At 37.0% G+C, this 22,577-nt stretch overlaps 1 protein-coding gene across 9 annotated transcripts; it reads left to right on the top strand.

Annotated features, from left to right (window-relative positions):
* Positions 1-22,158, top strand: DRAM2 (DNA damage regulated autophagy modulator 2). Of its 9 annotated transcripts, none has more exons than XM_027096263.1 (11): positions 1-65; positions 264-309; positions 690-812; positions 1,754-1,817; positions 6,714-6,858; positions 10,448-10,515; positions 12,385-12,524; positions 18,816-18,993; positions 19,506-19,588; positions 20,572-20,664; positions 21,173-22,158. In XM_027096263.1, the coding sequence occupies exons 5-11, from the start codon at positions 6,728-6,730 to the stop codon at positions 21,278-21,280; spliced, it is 801 nt and encodes a 266-aa protein (XP_026952064.1). In that variant the 5' UTR covers positions 1-65; positions 264-309; positions 690-812; positions 1,754-1,817; positions 6,714-6,727; the 3' UTR covers positions 21,281-22,158. The 9 variants fall into 9 exon arrangements, with proteins under 9 accessions (XP_026952064.1, XP_026952063.1, XP_026952060.1 ...); XM_027096262.1 differs by having other exon boundaries at positions 687-812; XM_027096259.1 differs by lacking the exon at positions 264-309.
* Positions 22,159-22,577: the final 419 nt, after the last annotated feature.

The raw sequence follows: 22,577 nt of genomic DNA, 5'->3' as shown, positions 1-22,577 counted from the left end.
GCACCAAACAACGCGTTAATCCAGCTCTTCGTCCGAGTGCTTCGCGCTTCCGGAAGAAGGCAGCGGTGAGTGTAAATAATTCTTTGGTTTTATTTGTTTTAAGCGGTTACCGAGAACCTTAGCCCCAGTCCCACGAAACACTGTGGTTGAGTATGCATTCCCTTTGTCACTCCTGGGCTCAGATTCCTTTTTGCGGGGTGGGGGGTAGAAGGGGGAGGAAGGTTTGAAATTGAGGTATGTGGTGACCTTGTGTTTACTCGAAGCTCAAGTCTACGCGGAGTTTTGTCGCGGGAAGCCCAATACAGAAAGGTAAATGGCTGGTCCTTTGTATCCTCACAACCGTGCTTACATTAGGATACATTCACAAAACACCACATTTTCCTAGTTCTCCCAATTTAAATTTGTAAATCAGTACGCAAATGCAGCTCTAATTTGCCGTGCCTCATCAGATTCTCCCCGACTTCTCTCCCTGTAACATTTGATCCAACTTGTAAAACAGTTACTTAATTTTCTAGACTATTTAATTTTTAACCGTTACGAGAATATTACATTTGTTAGAAGGCCAAATTAGAGTTTCGAAAAATAACCATTTACTATTATGCTTTGCATTGGGCATGATTCTGTGTACCTAGGGCTTTATTTCTTCACTTGGAATATCCAGAATTTACTTTTTTATTGTTCCTAAGCAGTCACCACTTAGAGGAGACAGCGTAAGGAATTCATCTTTTCACTGGTGGCATTTAAATATTGGTGAAATTCAAAAATTGTAACTGCAGTTCTGATTCACGGATCTTCAAGGAAAGCAGAGATAGGTGAGCGATGCAAGAACATTTTGTTAAACACTTTCACTACTATATGAAGGTTATTCCTGCATATTTTCAAGTATCTTGAAAAGTTTCTTAAATTGTTAACCATTAAAATTCTAATTTTGCTTGGCTGGCAGTTAGCCAGCCAGGCTTCCAGCTTTCCAGTGTGATGATACATAGGCAGTAGTAGTCTTCCTCACCTAGTAATTTCTCAGTAGTCCTTAGCAAACTGGTAAACTATTTCAAGCCCTGCTTTTCCTCTAAATTGTCAGTTTAGATAACTAGAACCCTCAAAGCCTAAGGAGATAGGAATCCAAGATGATTCATATATACAAAGAATGAAGTGTTGTCATTCCCCATCCCTGTGGCTAATTGTGGTTGTACAAATCACCTTTCATTATTATATTGTATGCTTACTCTGTACTACTCTAAGGAACAGAACTACCTTACAAATCAGAATACTGAAACTCAGAGAAGCTAAGTAACTTGCCAGAAATCATACAGCTGGGATGTGATAAAGCTAGGATTTGCACTTAGATAAATCTGATCTTACAGCTGTGTTCTTTCCATTGCATCACAGGGACTAGTCAGTGCTTTATTTGGCTTAATAAGCTATCATTCTTTCCTCATTATTGTCTTTCCTTCTGTGGGAAGGAACTCAGTGTTTTTCATTTTATTTTATCCTTTTTGAGATCAGCGAAAGATGTCTAATGTGAGAAAGGATGAGAAAATTGATATCCCAGATTTAAAATATTATTTAATTCCAGATGGTACATCATTATAAAATACACAAGTGTCAACTCTTTAAAGAAAAAGAGAAAACGTTAATAATACTATAGCATAGTGTTCTATCCATGAACAATATTGGTGCATTGACTTGAAATTTTACATGTTTTAAAAGCCTGTGGGTCGAAACAACCTCTATTTTCTTTGTGTGTGGATTTCAGGATTTACAAAAGGTGCAGTTTTGGGCAGATTTGAAGACTGGTATTTTGAGAACTTGTAAAACAGGTAATTTGTCTTTTACATTCTAAAAGAGGAACAAACATTTATTGACCACCTATGAGAGCATCTTTATATATATTATCTTATTTAGTTCTTGAATAAACCTCTCTGAAGCGGGTATTATTTTAGACCATTTACTGAAAGTTACCGGTATCAGCAATGTGTTTAGGTTCTTTACTTGTGCTATGTCAGTGTAATTCCTGCAATAATTATCCAGCTTAGTCCAATAGAACTTTTCCACGATGATGGAAATGTACCATATTTTCACCATCCTATATGGTAGCCACTAGACACCTGTGGCTTTTGAGCACTTGAAATGTGTGTAGTACAACTGAGGAACTGAAATTTTAAATTTTATTTTATTTTAATCAATTGAAATTTTAATTTAAATAGCCACATGTGGCTAGTGGTGACTATATTAGACAGTGCAGCTTTTACCAATAATATTGTTGCCATTTTTCAAAGGAGAAACTGGTTCAGAGAAATTAATGAAGTTTGCCCAAGTTTGCACAATTTTATTTAAAAAAACGTTTTTGAGCAGAAAAATGTTTTAGGACTGTTAATTTGGCAGTGCACATAGAATGGATGGATAGGAAGAAAAAAATAGGCCAAGAGAATTGAGAATCTGATTTGAGTGTTTACACTGGCAACTAGGAAGAAGAATGGTTGCCAATGACTGAAGGTAGAAATGCCGTCATTTAGTGACAACATGTGAGGGCTTTGGATGAGAAAACCTAAGGTTACTCTGAGGCCTTAGAATCTGGATAGCCTGGAAAAACGGTAGTACGAACAGATCTTCTTCCACTTACAATGGGATTATGTCTCAATAAACCCATTGTACGCTGAAAACATCAAGTTGAAAATGCATTTAATACATATAACCTACAGGAACATGGTAGCTTAGCTTAGCCCACCTTAAACTTGCTCAAAACACATTAGTCTACAATTGGGCAAAATCATCTAATACAAAGCCCATTTTATAATAAGGTGCTGAGTATCTCATGTAATTTATTGAATTCTGTACTGAAAGTGAAAAACAGAATGGTTGTCTGGGTACAGAATGGTGGTAAGTGTATCGGTTGTTTACCCTTGTGATTTTTGTGTCTGCCTGGGAGCTGCATCTCGCTGTCACAAGAATATTGTACTGCATATCATTAGCCTGGGAAAAGGTCAAAATTCAAAGTAAGGTTTCGATTGAATGTTTATTGCTTTTGCATCATCATAAAGTGGAAAAATTCTAAGTTGAACTGTCGTTAAGTCGGGGATCTCCTGTACTGTTAACTGAAATGGAAAAATAATGAACCTTTTTGGGGTTTACGAGAATTTGGTTTGGGTTATTGAGTAATTTTTATGAGCAAGGCCCTCTTCTCTGCTTGGGCAGAGAAGTGAAATCCCTCACCAAGGATTTTATCCACTTCAGACACCCTCCCAAACTTTTATACTCTAGAAGATAATGAGCTGTAAGAGATGTGCAAATCAAATGTTCTCAGAGGAAGGGGTGTTTATTTCCAGATGCAAAGGGATTAGGGAAGGTTGTGTGTGGAAAATGGTATTTCAGCTTGATTTTGAAGAATAGGAAGGATTTGGACATGAAAAAACAATTAAAGGAAGAGGTCATGTGGGAATTCCCTGGTTGCCTCATGGTTAGAATACCCGGCTTTCACTGCAGTGGCCAGGTTCAATCCCTGGTCGGGGAACTGAGATCCCCGTGAGCTGTGTGGCGTGGCCAAAAAAAGTAAAATAAAATAAAATAGGCTCTCCCATTCTCCCTAGAGGAAGACAGTGCTTTCCCCCAACTTTGAAATGAACCATCGCCTACTTGTCCCTCCAGTGAAATCCTCCGACATCTATCTCTACCACTCCTACTCTCTTCTCTGACATTATCTACTACTCTGGAACCTGGCTGGGACCATTCCTTCCAACATACCTGAGACTAATGCGACCCACAGAATTCTGGGAGTTGTAGTGTTTGTTTGTTTGTTTGTTTGTTTTAAAAAAAAGAGGTCATACTTCTAGCAATGGGGTGGACAAAATGTTTTGAAAATCCCTTTTGCCAAAACACCGAAATGCTGAATATATTAGCCTTGTAAATGCATAGCAGTTCACGTAGGAAAGAAACATTCTCAGGACTAAAAAGTCGAAGAGAGCTGACACCAGAGTAGTAAACCAGTAGTGTGTCTCTTTTGGGGCCTTTGAAATAAAGTACAATCAAAGGTAAATGATAAGCTCCCCCTGCTCACCACCCAAGGTAGAGAGATAGAATTCATACCCCTTTGACCTCCCAGGTGTACAACTTCCAGAGACACTAGTCACATGATACAGTTTGTGTAGATGATGCCTGTGTGTCAGGGGATGACTTTTTCATAAAAAGTAAAATGTAAATATTTCTACTTGAAATTGTACAACTCATGGCCTTGGAGAACCACCTCCCCCCAAATCAGCCAGGACGCTCAAAAATCTATACACTCAACGAAAGGTGGGCTAGGAAAAATACCTCCTTCCTGGCAAAGGGGGATCACTAAGAAATTTGTTCATTTTCACCACAGCTCCAGGTGGGGGAATAAAGATACCACATAAGAACTTGAAACTACAGGGCCTGTCATCACTCAGATTCATGGTTCAAATTTACTTATCTACATGGTCTAAAAAACCTGGAAGCCAAGAAATTAAAAGTCGGCCCAGGTTCGTAATGTGCCAGAGTGCTTGGCAAAAGTAAATACAGACCCTCCCTGGAATGATTCACCCTTAATCTAAGCCTCTTAGAATACTCCCAGTTAAGATCATCCAAACAGGAGCTCATAGTCAAAAACAGAAAAACACATGTACAAGGGCTGGCAGAACCAACAAATACGGAACTAGACTCCTAAAGATTTTAGAATCGAATTTATCAGAAACAGGGCTTCCCTGGTGGCACAGTGGTTGAGAGTCCACCTGCCGATGCAGGGGACACGGGTTCGTGCCCCGGTCCGGGAAGATCCCGCATGCTGCGGAACGGCTGGGCCCATGAGCCATGACCGCTGAGCCTGCGCATCTGCGCAGCCTGTGCTCCGCAACAGGAGAGGCCACAACAGTGAGAGGTCCGCATACCGCAAAAACAAAAACAACAACAACAAAAAACAAAATAACATTTAAAGAGATGAAAGGAGAAACATGAAAGATTTTAGAAGTTAATCAAAATTTATTGAAATTGAGAATTATTGTCCCAGAAACTTATGTTGGGGAAAGTCCTATAGGAACTTGGCAAGGAACTCATGATTAGCTAAACAGAAGAGTAAAATTGATGGAATGTTAAGGGCTGACAGGAAAAAAAAAACAGAAAAGAGGAGATTATGACAATTCAGACAGGAAATTACTCAAATCAAGTTTATAATGGTGACTTTAGGGATAAAGGAAAAGAAACTTATTTGGCAAGATTTAAATGTACATATTTTAGCAGCAAGTCAGATGATCAGAGTAAATGACAAGTACAAGTCAAAAATGGCTGAGGTTTTATTATCTGGAAGGTCAGTCTGAGATGAGGAAGCTGAGCATATTGGAGGATTGTGGAGATTAGAATTGTAAGTTTTTACAGAGTCCTTGGGAAATACTAAATTTCAGTCCATCACACTATGAAAAAATACTCCTCCAAATACGAAATTATTTTCACATGCGTAGGAGTAATTTCTTATAATTTGAAAATATTTCTGTATTTATTCTTTTTAATTAAGTGCATGCAAATACATTAATATTTTCTAATTCATATTATTGACCTCTTATTACTTACTAACATCGTCAGTCTGGAATTTAAGGGAGAAAATGGTGATAAGTGGTATGTGTATATGTAGGCCCTTTCAAGTTCATTGAGGAAGATAGAACCAAACAAGCGAGTAACAGTTAAGTGTGATGAATGACCTGGTTGGGAAAGTGAGCCTGCTGTTGGGAGCAAAGCAGGTACACTCAGCTGAAGCTAGAAGAGCTGAGGCTTGAAAATGTATAGCAGTTAACTGGTGGTAGTGGGGCAGGAGGGGTGACACCATAGTAGTCTAGTCATCCAGGCAAAACAACGTGCACCAAGTTTCAAAGGTGCGCAAGAGGGCATGACACACTTGACGATCTGAAAGAAGTTTGCTGCGGCAGTATAGCATGATGATTGGTGTTAGACTGGAACTGCCTGAGTTTGAGTCCTGTCTCTACTGCAGCCCTATGACCTTGGGCAGTTCTCTTAACCTCTGTAATTCTGTTGTGAGGAGTAAACGAGATCATGTATTTAAGGTGTTTAGTAGCCTTGCTGACACAGTAAACGCTGTGTTTGCTTTTGTAATGATGATGAAGATGATGATAGCTAGGGCAAGGAACTAGGAGTAGACAGAACTGGTGGGAGAGGAATACAGAAAGGTTAAGTAGAGATTGGACAACAAAAAGACCTTATAGACATGTTAAGGAGGAAGGACAATTTATAAGGGCATAGGGGAGGCACTAAAAGGTTCTTTGGAGGAGAATAAAGTGGTCAGGTTGGTATTTTAGAATTAGAAGGCTCATTCTGATTTTTAAAGTCAAGTCTAGGTGGTTATAATAATTATCTGGTCAAGAAATGATGGTGGTTTAAGTAGGGTAGTGGCAGTGAAGATGGGGAGAACGAGTAGATTTGAGGAAATTTAGGAGGTGGAATAAACAGTCCTTGGTACTTGGTTGTGTGTGGAAAGATGGGGGAGAAAGATAGTGTCTAGATATGGCAAGTGGGTGAATCTTGGTTCCATTAACTGAGAAGCTGAAGGAGAGCAGGTGTCAGTAGATGGTGTGGGGGCTGATGAGAAGTGAAACAGCTGAGGATGATAAGTACAAGGTTGTGGGATGGGATGGCTAAAGCAGAATAGATGAAATACGTGTGAATAATCTTTTCTAATTTGTTTTTCTCTGCTTCAGGAGACGTGTTTGAGATGTGGTGGTTTCAGCAAGGCCTCAGTTTCCTTCCTTCAGCCCTTGTAATTTGGACGGCTGCTGCTTTCATATTTTCATATATCACTGCTATAACACTTCACCATGTTGACCCTGTTTTGCCTTATATCAGGTCAGTGAAATGTATTCTTTTATGGAGAATGGTATGTCTCATTCATATTTGAACATTGAACCCAACATTCAATTTTAACATTTTAAAATTCAACTTTTATGTTTGATATTACAACAGTGAAAGGGACATAAAAAGGAAGTTGTATTTGGCTCTTTCTATGTGATAGAGAAATGTGGAGACAGAGGGCTAAGGTTCATTTAGTGAATTATGACACCTCAGTGCCTTGTCTTCCAAATAACTATTTGAGGTCTCAGAAGACAGAATTGGAATTATTCTCCCCTTACCATTAAAAAATGCTAGAGCAACGATAATAATATTAAAAAATAATGATAATGACAAACATTAATTGATCCACTTACTGTGTACAAGGTAATGTTCTAAGCATTCTTCAGGTCTTAAATAATTGAATCCTTACAGCCACCCTTTGAGGCAGGGACTATTACCCCCAGTTGGTAGAGGAGGAAATAAGGTCCAGGGAGATTAAGTTGTTTGTCCAAGGGCACATGACTCAGTAATTAATGGAACCAAGATTCAGTTTGACTGGGCCATTTGATTCTAGAGACTGTGCTCTTACTCTTTTTTTTTTTTTTAACATCTTTATTGGAGTATAATTGCTTTACAATGGTGTGTTAGTTTCTGCTTTATAACAAAGTGAATCAGTTATACATATACATATGTTCCCATATCTCTTCCCTTTTGCATCTCCCTCCCTCCCACCCTCCCTATCCCACCCCTCCAGGCGGTCACAAAGCACTGAGCTGATCTATGACATGTTGCCTAGATCTTTCTGACACATTAAGTATCTAAATTTATTGATAATAGTTTTGAAATTTCAAAACTACTCATGATGTAAGTATGGGTACTCAATTGCATGTGCTATGTCCATAACCCTCTTTCCCCCCCCCAATTATAAAGGCAATATGTGCTTAGTATAACAAATTTTAAACACTATTAGAGTGATTATAAAAATAAAAAATGAAAGACTCTTCCAGCCTCCCTCTAGTTCCTGCCCTTCCAGAGGCGATTAATGGTTTGGTTGATTTCCTTCCAGAGTTTGGTTTGTTTTGTTGTAGTTGTTTCATTTATTTATTTGTTTACCTTTTGAAAAATAACCTTTCCAACCCAGAAAATAGTGAACTTTTAAAGGATGATAAACCAAAAGGCTAAATTTATCTTTTTTAAATGTCAAGAAGAGGTCAGGGCATTGCCATTACATTTGTTGTTACCACTACGGTATGGCGTAGCACAAAGGACACCAACAAATTGAGTCCACTTTGGGAAGATTTACAAAATCCAAAGGTATTTTAGAATTTAAGTTTCCAGTTCTAGGAATAATTTTGATAAGTAGTCACCTCTGTTTGCCACTCTGCTAGAGGGACATGCAGCTTAAGGAGCCAGTTCATTCTTTAGTAACTCCAGGAGAGCATACATATTCCTGAGCGTCCTTCAGCATTTTTATTTCCCCTTAGAGAACTTGTCTGTTTGAGTTCTTTTTCACTTTCAGTTCTCTAATGGTACTGCATGTGATTCTCTGATCGATATGACCCCAGGCACTTCCTTTTCTGTCTCTGTCCTTCTACCTTTTAACTTTTTTGCAAATGAACTTAGTATTGTTGCTCGGGGAACTTTCTCCAACATTCTAATATATTTAAATTCAGTGGTTGAGTTAGACTAGATACTCTGCAGAATTCCTTTCAGTTCATAGACCCTACCTAAAAGGCTTAATTATTAAAGTCCCCAAAAGACATAACCAAATATAAATTTCACTTCAAAGACAATTCACAATTCAAAGACAATTCCACTGCAAGTGTGCTTCAGGTGTTCTCTTAGTTCAAGTAGTGAATGCTCAAGTAGGGTGCATGAGACTAGCCACTGGGGTATAAGAAGAATTTTTTAGAACTTCTATGTATTTTTGATTTCAAAATATTTAAACTTACATTTGGGAATTCCCTGACAGTCTAGTGGTTAGGACTCCACACTCTCACTGCTGAGGGCCTGAGTTCAATTCCTGGTCAGGGAACTAAAATCCCACAAGCCACTCGGTGCGGCCAAAAAAAAAAAAAACTATTGAAACTTATATTTAGTATATGTATAATAATATGATAAATAACATATAATGATGATCAGACAATTTTTTTTTGGACGGTGTGTGATCAAAATAGTTTGATGACTACTGGGTTGAAGTGCGATGCTGATGGGTGTTTTCACTTATAGGCCAGTTTGTCATTCCGATCCAGAGCACACTTAGCCAGCCATCTTGGAAGTGCGTGCTGTTATTTACTTATGGGGTAATCCAAAACAGGAGCATCATTTGGAATATGACTGTTAAAATTATGGATTTTTTTCTGATTATAAGAATAATACATATGCATTATTCTTGAAAACTTGAAAGGTAGAAGGAACGACAACGACGAAACGTAATCCGCACTCCCTGAAAGTGATCAAAGAGTAACAAAATCTTTTGTGTCTGAAGAAACATTTTAGAGTGGGAAGGAGCAATCCTTAGAATTCATATTTGATGCTTTACTTTTCCTAAACCTAATCCAAATGTTCGCCAAATCTTATTGATTCCTTAGCGGATATGACTTTCCATTTCTTTTTTATTCCCATTACATTGTCTGAATTGAGATCCTTCTTACCTCTTTCCTATAGTACTTCAATTTGAGGCTAAAGAGTTTGTCTTTTTAATCTTTTCAGTAGTTTGAGAGAAGGGGAAGGAACTAACATTTACTGGGTGTCTCTTGTGTGTCTGCTGCTGTGCTAGACAGTTCACATGCACGACCACAGTTTTGTTTCCTCATGTTGATCTGATGAGGCTGGGAGGGAATTGATAGCCCCATTTCACAGATAGGGAACCATCTTAGGTATATAAAAGAATGTTCTCAAGGTTCCCCAGTTAGTAGTAAATGGTGGACTATTAATCAGGATCTATGCATTTCACCCTGCGCTGAAAGACAGGCATGTAACAGACATATTGCAGCAGAGCGTCATCTGTGATTTTAATAGAAGTCTGGACTGAGAGCTGTGTGAGTCAGCAAGGCTGTCTTGAGTGGAATCTCTAGAAGGGTAAGGGCTTGGTCTCTTGTACTTACCACTGTGTTCCTGTCCCTAAAATGCTGTCTGACAATGCTGGTGGGTGCTTGATAAATATTTTTTAAAATTAATCAGGAAACGATTAGGTGTTAATTGAATTATAGGCGAGAATAACAGATGCCAAAAGAATCATGAAAGGTCCTTTGGTGTTTAGAGAATATTCAGATGAGACAGGTAAACGTGCCGCCTGACTGATGTAAGTTAATAATGCAGCCTTAACATAAATAAGGATAGCTTTTTTATCAATTCATAGTGATTTCTATTATGTGAAAAAGAAATAACCTTAAGTGATATAAGAAAAAGGTGAACAAGGCAATTATTGCGAGCTCAAATTATCATGTTCTTATTATAACATTATGTAAGAGTTGAGCTCATAGATTTATAAAAAGATAAAGGATTTGAAATAACCCCTTTTGTTTCTTATCCCTTAGAAGAAATACATGTGTATACTAAATCTAATATGAGAAATCCTCATACCTTTTTTTTTTTCTTTCAGTGACACTGGTACAGTAGCTCCAGAAAAATGCTTGTTTGGGGCAATGTTAAATATTGCTGCAGTTTTATGTAAGTAGTGAGAGTGGTTTTAACAATCAAAATTAATAGCTGAATTGCCCTTTTCTTCTTTCAACACTGTTGGGTTATTTATTTTACTTTCTGGTTACAATTGAAGGAATGTTATCACTAAATCATTGATCACAGATATGTTTCTTTTAAAGTAAAAATAATTTCTAGAAATGCTAAATTATGGAAATCTTTTAAAAATACCTATAAGGCTATTTGACTACTATAGAAATAGAACTTGTAAAGTATAACCAAATATACTTGCTTATAGAAGTTGTAAAGTATAACCAAATATTCCTTGAGGCCCTAAGTGGATTTCTTAAGCAACCAATAAAGGACAAAGAGCTGTAAACACACTGACCACAGCTGACCCCAACAAAATTCCTTTATGATAAACACTTCAGAAGTTTGAGAATAGCTGTGGAACCGTGTTTTGATTTTTGAGTGATATTCTAATGCCAAAGAAATTGAGTTCTACTACAGTATTTTACATTCCTGTTCATTATTTTTTTGAAATTAATTAATTAATTTATTTATTTTTGGCTGTGTTAGATCTTCGTTGCTGCACGTGGGCTTTCTCTAGTTGCGGCTAGTGGGGGCTACTCTTTGTTGCGGTGCACGGGCTTCTCACTGCTGTGGCTGCTCTTGTTGCAGAGCCTGGGCTTGAGGCACATGGGCTTCAGTAGCTGTGGCACTCAGGCTCCATATTTGTGGCACACAGGCTTAGTTGTTCCACGGAATGTGAGATCTTCCTGGACCAGGGATGGAACCCGTGTCCCCTGCATTGGCAGGTGCATTCTTAACCACTGCGCCACCAGGGAAGTCCCTGAACCAATTTTTTTATTAATGGTTTACTAAAATAATACTTCTTCCATCAGTCGTGATTGTTTAAAATATTTGCATGTTTCCATATGATGTTTATTATTTGGTCAGGTAAAACATTGAAGTTAAAAAAATGATTCTTAAATAATAAGGACAGTCAAGTGGGTTTTATTTTTCTGTGTAACTGACTGCTATATCTGATTGAGCCAAGTTGTAGTAATTTGAAATAAAATGAAATGCGAGCAAGGCAAATAATCCTTCGGTGTTTTTTGCCTTTCATTTTATATGTGTTCTAGAACTAATTACTTTATATTTTAATGCTAATCATATAGAATATTTTGTGTTTTATGTAAAATTTATTTCTAGAGATTTTCAGAAAACATCAAACTTAATTTCTTAAATTTTTGCTAAATTTTTTAAAAATAAATAAATAAATTTATTTATTTATTTTTGGCTGCATTGGGTCTTCGTTGCTGTGCGTGGGCTTTCTCTAGTTGCGGCGAGCGGACGCTACTCTTCGTTTTGGTACGCGGGCTTCTCATTGCGGTGGCTTCTCTTGCTGAGGAGCATGGGCTCTAGGTGCACGGGCTTCAGTAGTTGTGGCATGCTGGCTCAGTAGTTGTGGCTCGTGGGTTCTAGAGCACAGGCTTGGTAGTTGTGGCGTACAGGCTTAGTTGCTCCGTGGCATGTGGGATCTTCCCAGACCAGGGCTCCAACCTGTGTCCCCTGCATTGGCAGGCAGATTCTTAACCACTGTGCCACCAGGGAAGCCCTTTCCTAAATATTTTTAATGTGAGGGCTATGGGAGGCAAACGACTTGCTCAGTCACACAGAGGTAGCAGTAGTTTCACAATGCAACTTTAAAAGTTCTTTAAAATCTACAGCCGTTTTTTTGTTTGTTTGTTTTTTTATTGTTTTTTCTTCTATCAGATTAGCTTTAAAAGGAAACTCTATGTTTCTGGATAGCAGTGACCTTTGTGAGCTCTTTATTGGCAACTTTATTCCTTAGTTATTTATTACTTTGTTGTTTTTCCGATTATCTCTTCCCAGGCATTGCGACCATTTATGTTCGTTATAAGCAAGTTCATGCTCTGAATCCTGAAGAGAGTCGTATCATCAAATTAAACAAGGCTGGCCTTGTACTTGGATTACTGAGTTGTTTAGGACTTTCTATTGTGGCAAACTTCCAGGTTTGTGTTTTAGCTCAGCACAGGTATTTTCCTGAAGTACATAAAAATACATGCTAAGAAAGAAAACCTGAAAGATTCAGTTACATGTAGTTATTGTTTTTTGCCTTAACAAAATGGAATCCACTGCCTTTAAATTACTTGACCCTCTTAGAAATTAGAAAAATTCATTCTCAGTAATCTTCTGAACAAATACAAATTATTATAACTTTTTAAAGATCCTCAGGACTCTTTACTTACTAGATTCTTTATTACTACTTAGTTGGAAATTACTCCAAGACCAGAGAGAATTGACATAAATTATAAGTGACACAATTACAGACTTAAACTCTTTTTTTATTATGCCTAACAAGTCACACTCATTTACCTCTTTTATATTCTTGTTTAGATGTTCCTGTTTATTGCCTGCATCCCTAGGTGCCCAGCCACTTAAATGAAGAAGTCAAGGGAGGAGCTATAGCTTTTCCAGTTTTTTTCTCAGGGAATTCTTTATGTTAAGGTAGCAGTCAGCCTTCAGCAAATATTTGTAAAGTCTCCACGTTCCTTTCTACTGACATTCTTTCAGAGGAGTCTTTGGTAATACCAGCTGCATCCTAAGCATATGGTGCTTTTTTTATTAATCCCTGCAGTCTTTAGAGTTTCAATCTATACATTTGGTAACCTGTTTCGACATCTAGTAGCTATTCAGACATACAAACACACCCTCATCATACAACTACATGTATAAAGGCATATTCCATCTCTCTTTTTTATTCAAAGTTCTCCATTCCTATAATGCTTCTGATTGAGTACTCCTATTTTTCAGTTTTTTAGTAATGGTTAATACTAGTAAACTCTATAAGTATAATCCAAGTGGATATTAGGGTAATGCTTGCTGCTATAACGAAGTCCAAAATTTCAGTGGCTTAACACAATTGAAGTTTGTTTAATTTTTATTGGAGTATGGTTGCTTTATAATGTTGTGTTAGCCACCACTGCACAACAAAATGAATCAGCCATACACGTACAGCACAATTGAAGTTTATTTCTTACATACATGCATCCAGTGCAGGTATTTTTGGTTGATAGATGGCCTTCCTCCCACAGTGATTTAAGGCCCAGACACTGTCCATCTTTGGGCCCTGTGATTCCCTAAAACTCTGTGGTCTTCTGCATCTAGCTGCCTGAAACAAAGAGAACATGCACAATTCACCCCTACTTCTTAGAAACTTGGACCTGGCAGTGACTCGCATCATTCCACTGGCATTCCTTTTTGCTAGATGTAAGAGGGGCTGGGAAATGTAATCTTGCTGGGCATCAGTTCCCAGGGCAACTCTATACTATGGAAGGGACACAAAAACTTTTGTGGACAGCTAGCTAGCTGTCTACCACAAATAGGGTCCTGCCTTCCCTAATCAGTTTGTATAGCTCAGTGTTTAAAAAATGCATTTGGAGGTTTTTAGTATATGGATAGTGATTCTTTGCTCCAGTTATCCCTTGATCAGTTTAACAATATCTCTCATGACTGTATGGTAAAAATGGATTCCAAAGTGACCTCCACATATAGCATACTACTCCTGTTAGTAACTGATACTTTTTTACACAGTCCAGTAAATTCCAATGGCAGTTCCTAATAGCACCCATTGCAAATTATTGCTGGACCCTATTTATAAGCAGACCCTGTAGCATTACCTACATATCAAACAGTTCTCCTTCCTTCCTTTCTAATGTAAACTTTCACTGCTTATTTAAAGTGGTGAATGCATTGTCTCTTTCTCCTGTCCCCACTTCTCTCTTGCAGAGACAAACTCTAGTTGATTCATATATGGAAAAATTGTACACAAACCAGGTCTATAAATGGTTTACAGTTAGAGAGCTTAACTTGGAAGAGAGGCAAGAACTTTGTTTTAAAGTAGAGACTTGTTGGTTTTATCTCTGAAATATTTCTTGAAAACATCTGCTTCTCTCCATTTTCATTTCTATTGTCTCTGCCATCTCCTTCTCAACCAGTTTAGATTTCATCACCTCTCCTCTGGATTACTGCCCTAGCCTCCCTAATAGTTCCTCTGCATTCACTGTTACATCCCTTTAATTTGATGCCTCAGCCAAAGTAATCTTTTGGAAATATATGTACACCTCATTCTGTTTCCTTGTACCGCTGTTTAAAGCTCACAGGTCCAAGGTCACATGAAAAGAGATAGAATCAAGAGAGCAAAAAATAATTTGTTAAACTGCCAAACTGCTTAATTAACTCAAAGGTCTTTTGTGATCTGGCTACTTTCTACCTGTCTGGCCTCATTCTACATCATTCCCCTCCTAATATTGTACATAACACGGGGTCTTTCTGTGTTCCTTAAATAAGACCGGTTTACTCTGTTTCATACATTGTTTCTTCTGTTGCACATTCCACAGCCGCAAGCCTAAATAGATGTAGGCAGACTATATTTCCTCAGGGAAGTCTTTTTTTGTCAATAGATTTCCTCCTATATATTTCAGGTTTTCTTTCTTTATGTTCTCCAGGCCTCTGGAAACTAATTCTGTGCAGCACTTCTTATAGTCTAATTTTTTATCTATATTTTTTAGATTTATTTAAAAAATTTTTAGTTGATATATTTCCACTAATTATAGCTCAGTGGTTTTGTTCACCATTGTATATCCAGCACCTAACAGTACTTAGCACAAAAACTCTGACTTAAAAAAATACGTATTTAATTTCTTTGAAAACAAGTGTGTATAAAAACACGCAGCAAGGGACTTCCCTGGTGACCCAGTGGTTAGGACTCCGCACTTTCACTGCTGAGGGCCCGGGTTCAGTCCCTGGTCGGGGAACTAAGATCCTGCAAGCCTCACAGCCACAAGAAAAAAAACATGCAGCAAAACAAATATGTGTCCTCAGTGCCTAGGAATATTTCCCTTCCTAATGTCTACTGAAATAAAAACGTACAACGTGAGGGATGTGAGTTGCAGTTTCATCTGGGGACTTACTGAGGATGATAGCCCGGAGGCAGCCTCTGAGATAGCTCTGAGAGACTGTTCCAAAGAGGTTAAGGGGGGAGGTCAGCATATATGTGTTATTGGAGAAAGGGTACGTGCTGTCAAACACACATCTCAGTAGAAGGTCTCTGCTAGTCACAAGGCACAGATATCTTAGTTAATGATCTTAGTGCTTTTCTAAGTATGGGAAGAAGCAAGAAATTGGGTTCATAAAATTGTCTCCTGAAAACATCTAACTGTCTCTGAAGGCCTGTTCTGCCAGTTTCCACAGAGTAGAGTGCCTCATTCCTGATCTCTGCCCTGAGCTCCTTTCAGAGTATGTTGAAGGTCAGTGACTACGGTGGCTAATGACTCAATCCTTGTAGGGCCAGATGGCGAGCGACATTCTTTAGTTGGCACTAGGATATTCATCCTCAAGGAAACTTGAAAGGGATAACTAGGCAGAAATCGATGTTAATTTTCTAGGGCTGTCATAACAAAATACTACAATTTGGGTGGCTTAAAAATAACAGAAATCTATTCTCTCAGAGTTCAGGAGGCCAGAAATCTGATATCAAGGTGTTGGTAGGGTTGGTTCCCTTTTGGGGGCTCAGAGGGAGAATCTATTCCATTTCTCTCTCCCAGCTTCTAATAATTCTTGGCATTTCTTGGCTTGTGGTAACATAACTCTATAATTTATGCCTCTGTTGTCACATGGCATTCTCCCTTCCTAGAAAATTTATCCTCATGGAGACTTTGGAAGGAATAAAGATTAGTTCTTAAATTTCGTTAACTGCTTTTAGGTGAAGATTACAGGCCACTCAATACATAGTTTTTAAGTTCTATAGCAAACATTTGCCCCTGACCACACATATCTCTGTAATTTCTCTGTCTTTGTCAAAGAATACATTTTTGTCTTTGTTAAATGATATATTTTTAAAGAAGATAAAATCGTGACTTTTGTACATGTCAAAGATTGTATTTAATTTATTAATGAGAGGAATAGTAGGTATTACAAACCACTTCAAAAGAGAAATCAAAGTACCACACATTTATAGTCAGATAAGGAATGCTCAAATGAATTTACAGATAGATGCAAAGCTAGCAAAACTGGTCATTATTCACAGAGTGATAGTCAATTTCATTCAATAGGACACAATATGCATTTCTATTCATACGGATTATTTGTGTTATTATGCATTTTCAATAAGTTAACTTTTGTCTATACACATAATATCCATCATTGCACAAGTTCTCTCTGCAAAATAGCCTAATCAAAGACAAGTGAAATTCACACTTCTGTAGAACCATTCCCAGAGGCTCTAGTATTCCATTGAAAGAATAATCTCTTGGCCGTTTCAAGATCTTTTGCTGTTTTCCTAGTCTCTAAAATGACAAAATTGAGTGGATTAAGCAGAAGTGCTGGCCAGTTAAAACCAGTTTTATATACCTCTCTTTTGATTATAAAAATACAGTAGTAAATGCTCTCCATTCTTTATTTTTCTTTTTAACTACAGGATTTTGTTGATGGAACTGTGTACTGATCACATGTGGGCATTGGTCAGGCTGTATCTGTATTTAGCTTCATCAATATATGAATGAAAAACATTGCCTGCCATTTCCGTAAACAAAGGGTATTGCAGCCATCAAGCCACTACAGCCACCCGGGCAGTGAGCCCTGAGGAAACTCAGGATGGAGACAGATGGGTGGCGTGCAGCCACCCACCAACGGTACACCCTGAGGGGACTCAGGATGGGGCTGGATACTGGCCCTAGACAGCTAAGGTGCTTATCAATGGAATGATTTCAGTGAGCCCCGACTCTTGCATCTTCCCAAACAGAAAAGCATAAAATTAATTTGAGATACCTGGTTTTCTTTAATTAACAGTAATTTTCTTTGTTGTAAAACTCCTATATGTCCTGGCTCCTCCCTTTTGTCTTGAAGCAGTCCCTTAGAGTCATGTGAGAGGCTGCCTCTTGGGCTTGAAGTCTTCAGAAAGTCTGCCAAATAAAATATAATTCTCAACTTTTAGGTTGTGTTTTTTTTTCTCTTCAGTCGACAAATATATGCGAGAATATTTTTATGGAGAAAAAGTCACCCATATTCTTGCTCTTAGCCCTAAAATAGTCAGTTTCATTTTTGCAGCCTTTATCCATATATCTACATATATAGGTAAATTCACATGAACCAAGAAGATATTACCATTTTGTATTATGTTTTATGGGTGCTGAATGTTTTTTTTTTCTTTGTTACCCAGAGTGGTAGTAACAATGACTTTTTTTCCCTTCCCAATTTTCATAACTTATTGCCAGTTAAAACACCCCAGACCTTATTGAAGTAGCACTTTCTCTCTCCAAAAGGAAACCAATGCCATCGGCAAATAAATTGTTACCTTTTCTTTCTTTTTTTTTTTTTTAACATCTTTATTGGGGAATAATTGCTTTACAATGGTGTGTTAGTTTCTGCTTTATAACCTTTTATTTCTTTATACTAGAAACTTCTTGTACCTTCAACTAAAAAAGTGGACTCTATGTGAATTAGCACAGTTGATTGTAGAAGGAGGGAACCAACCCCTAACCTAACCTCTCTTCTCCTGTACCTTCGTCATACCCTCTTTACCAAGTGCTGCATAGTACCTTCTCAAGCAAATGACATACAGACAGCATCAGTTTAGAAAAATACAGTTCAACCAAAGGCCTTTGATAGTAGAATTTTTGGTGAACTACTGTCATCACTTTTAAACAGGGACATATAGAGTAAAATGTAAATGGATACTGATAAGAGTAAGGCAAAGGAAAAAAATTAATTAAAAAGTGAAAACAAAGAGTAAGGTAAAGGAGAAGATAACTAGAATTTATGGTAATCCCTCATTGTATAATTTATCAAAACCAATCAAACTAGAGACAAGGGGGGATGTTTTAATTTGTTGAGCCTTTAAATTGCATTTAGATTTTAATTAGGTTTAAGTTGAGATTCCCTACCCCCTGCATTCCCAAGCATCCTAGTCTTCTTTAACTTGTTCTACTCTTTCTATAACCCATATCACCATTTAGTATACTATGGAATTTACTTATTTCTAAAGTTTATTATTTAATGTGTAAATGAATAATTACTATCATGTTTTCAGTAGTAGCATATGAAGTAATATGGATTACTGTAATTCTCAGGTTTATGCTGAGTACTGAGGGAAAATTACTTCAGGAAATAATTTGTAGAATCTGCAGAGCTTTTCCACTCAGTGAATGTCCTATTGAAATCGCTGGGCTTGTGCTTTTAAATATTGTGTTGTCGATGCGTTTGGGGTTTCTTTTATTTACTTATTTCTTCCTTTTACTTCTCAGAAAACCACCTTTTTTGCTGTACATGTATGTGGAGCTGTGCTCACCTTTGGCATGGGCTCATTATACATGTTTGTTCAGACTATCCTTTCCTACCAAATGCAGCCCAAAATTCACGGCAAACAAGTCTTCTGGATCAGACTACTGTTGGTTATCTGGTGTGGAGTAAGTGCATTTAGCAGTATCCTTTGCTGTAGAATGTGGCTACACTTGGAATTGAATAACAAAACTTAAGTGAACATTGTTGGCATATTGTAAGTAGGCCTTTTGTGGGTGATATTCTTGGGTTTAGTAAACTCTAAATCAAAGAATTTGAAACGTGAAATTCAAATATTTACATGGGACCTAGTGACTGAGCTAGAAACAAAGATAATGTCTAGCCTAATCATACTTACTTCAAAGACAGGAAGGATTAGTTAGTGCCCTCCTTGAGAACAATTATGTAGCAAAAGCTTATGATAGAATTAATGAATTATTGAGCAAAGAGGGATTGACTATGCATCATAGTAATCTTCTGGGCACATTTTAAATTTTACTACTGCCATGTAACATGATGTCTTCAAGAAATGGGTTTGGACCTTGGAAACAAATGTATGTGTAATCCTTTTATATCTTTAAAGAGATTTTTGTTTTGTTTTAAATTAAACTTACAGGTCTTCCCTGAGATTCTTCCTTGACTTACTTTTTTTACAGTGCTGACTTGTTCATCACTTTTGTACAGTGGCAGTTTTGGTGCTGATATAGTACAGAAGCTCCATTGGAATCCTGAGGACAAAGTAAGAACTGAGAGTCTATAAAACTTAGTTTTATAGTAAAGATGACTGTTTGGGTTGATTTTGATGTATTTGTCATTTCACTACTAACAATAAAAGTTTTTCAGTAGAAGAATCAGTGATGTCTTAGGATTATTTTCTATAAATGACAGAGTTTATGTAGAACCATCCACATTCTCCTGTCACTTTGTGGTCTGTGAACATTTTCAAAATCTGAAGAGAATTGTGATGGCAAAGAGTTTTCTCAGAAATTGACTCCTCTAAAGGTGGATATAGTATGCAGTATACCTGACTGAAACCTTTTATTAGTAGAATACTTGTTTTCTGAATTGAAAAAAATTTCTTTTCCTACTTTTTGTTATCTGGAAGTTTATTATTATGGACTCTGCATTTGGGTTCCAATATAGTGGATATCTGAATGGACATAGCATCTCTGATACTGAGAAAAAGCGAGGTGGGACATATACTTGAATAGGTAATAAAATGAGTCCATCTGTTTTCACAAACCACTCAGGTGGCATTTTATTTTAAATTATTTTTAAAGAATCAGCCCTAGATAGGACATGTTTGTGAGAATGACTAAATGAAATAATTTACTAGGCTCTCCTAATTAGAATCCATATATTATTTAATGCTCAAAAAATAGCACTAAGTTTATCATGAGCATCGTTTACTTAAACTTTTTTTAGTGGCATTTAATGACTCGTGGCTTTGGGAAAGGTAGTAACTTCTTGGTTGTAGAGTAGAAGTTCTCCTGTCTTAGTTATTCAAATGAAAATTTTACTTGCTGTGGATGAAACTATGATAGATCATTTAGGACTATTTCTAATGTCTGCCTTTAATTCTAGAGATATGTTAAATAAATCAGGGGTTGATATTCAGAACGCAGATTGGTTTATAAATATTACAGGTTTTTTATTTGAGAAAAATTATAGATCATTTGAATGAAATTTCATAGAATTATTATTTTTTTGTTGTCACTTAAGGGTTATGTGCTTCACATGATCACTACTGCAGCAGAATGGTCTATGTCACTTTCCTTCTTCGGTTTTTTCCTGACTTACATTCGTGATTTTCAGGTAAGGAAATGTAGAATTAGATTTATGCAGTCAAACCTCCTTCAGGTGGAATAAGAAAGCTTTCTATAGCAACTCTTGCCTTTTCGAAAATTAACTTCTTAAGCAGTGATGCTGGAAGAGGAACTTCTCAGGTGAATTGTTTCTGTGTTTCGAGAAATAGTGTTTTGTTAGCAAGGTCCAGTCTTGAAAATAGGGTTGTAAAACAACTGAATTTGCAGAAATTCAGAGAACTTTTATCAGCTCTGCCTACATTTACATAGGCCATCCTCAACATTTAGTTTTACCGATTCCTCATAGAAACCAAAGAACACCAAGGAACTTCTGAGGAAAGAAGCTTATTTTTCCCATTTCTGTTGGTACTACAGCAGTACAACAGCTGTCTCTCTCTTGTTACTCATTAGAATTGATTTACATTCCTAATCCCAAAAGGTATTCCTCAGAAAATATTGAACGTGTGATCTGTCTTTAAGGAGCAAACTTCTGTATGTAATGTTCTTTTCTGTTCCAGAAAATTTCTTTACGGGTAGAAGCCACTTTACATGGATTAACCCTCTATGACACTGCTCCTTGCCCTATTAACAATGAACGAACACGGCTACTTTCCAGAGATGTATGATGAAAGGACAAAATATACCTATGGTGATTATGATTCTCAGGGATTGGGGAAATATTCATGAAAGTTACTTATTCTGCTCTGAAATTTTCAACCAGTTAATCAAGGCTGACAGTGATATCAAAGAATCCTGATAATCAAGAGACATGAATTAAGCCATTTGGTGTTGTTTTAAAGGATATCTTCAAGAGGACCGTGAAAAAACATTTATGCCTATACTTTTTTATCCCAGAAAATAAAACCAAAGGACTACAAAATTATAGATTTTTTTCTACTTTTTTAAGAGAAACAACCAGAAGTGCACCAAGCAGTCTGCAAAATCCAGCTTTTCACATTTTAAAAAACATTACAAATCATATTTTGTTTGGAGCACTTATGTGATTTATGTTTCAGGACCCCAAATAATCAGCAGTGCTCAACAGCTCCTTTAAAATTGGGTTTTGAAGTAATAGTTTTACCATATTAATACATTTCTTATAGTCTTTATAAAATTTATTTCGTCTGGAATCCAACTTTAAAGGGAAGCAGACCTGAATTCATGTGAGCACTTTTATTGCTTAAGCTTTGCACAAGAGATTCTGTAGATATTGATTTGATTCCTGCCACAAGGCCAGATAGTATGCTAACTGGTGTATACACATGCTTGTGATAGTTTCATGAAGCTTAGTCTCTGATATGAGATTTTAATTACTAATGAATGAGAAAAGTAGCTATAGGTAAATTTACTCCAGTTGTGTTTTGCATAAGACAATGGTTAGTGTTCCTACACAAGTCTGAGAAGTTTGTGAATAACAGTAAGTATAATTAAAATAAAAGTCACCTCAAACTGCACTCAAGAGTGAAGATTTTCATTTATAGCAAATTATAATTACTTGAAAAAGCAGCCTTGAACAGGCAAATGGTGAGCCTTTTTTAATGGGATGTGATCTTTCTATTATACAACCCAAATTCTAAAGGACAATATCAGCAATCCAGAAAAACTAGGTACAGAATAATTGTGATACATGCATCTACCAAAATAATTTTCTTTCTCTCTGGTCATGCAAGTGATTGGATAGCTTCTACTTGGATCCTTATCTGTGCAGATAGAGAATGGTTTACAGATGCCAGATAAAATTCAAAAGAAGAAAATGCTCATCTGGAAGTGCCCAGTGACAAACTGGTTTGCAAAAGAATCTCTGACGAAGATTAACAAGTTTTATCTTTTTAGAAGAATTGGGTCCATAGCCAGAATAAAAGATAGTAAGAAAAAGTTTAAAGTGTAAGAGGGAGCAATTTTAGGAAAAATGGTTATATGGTG

This window comes from Aethalodelphis obliquidens, unplaced genomic scaffold, assembly GCF_003676395.1.
Source record: "Aethalodelphis obliquidens isolate GAN/ISIS:26980383/991018 unplaced genomic scaffold, ASM367639v1 scaffold100, whole genome shotgun sequence".
NCBI lineage: Eukaryota > Metazoa > Chordata > Mammalia > Artiodactyla > Delphinidae > Aethalodelphis > Aethalodelphis obliquidens.
Note: the sequence above shows the minus strand (reverse complement) of the source record. Positions and strands in the feature narration are given on the sequence as shown.

What these genes read in the sequence shown, in the direction of transcription:
- DRAM2 (XM_027096264.1), top strand. Translation starts at nt 6,728, where the DNA reads ATGTGGTGGTTTCAGCAAGGCCTCAGTTTCCTTCCTTCAGCCCTTGTA. An exon ending in CCTGTTTTGCCTTATATCAG is followed by an intron (nt 6,859 to 10,447) that starts GTCAGTGAAATG and finishes TTTTTCTTTCAG; the next exon opens with TGACACTGGTACAGTAGCTC. An exon ending in ATTGGAATCCTGAGGACAAA is followed by an intron (nt 19,589 to 20,571) that starts GTAAGAACTGAG and finishes TTGTCACTTAAG; the next exon opens with GGTTATGTGCTTCACATGAT.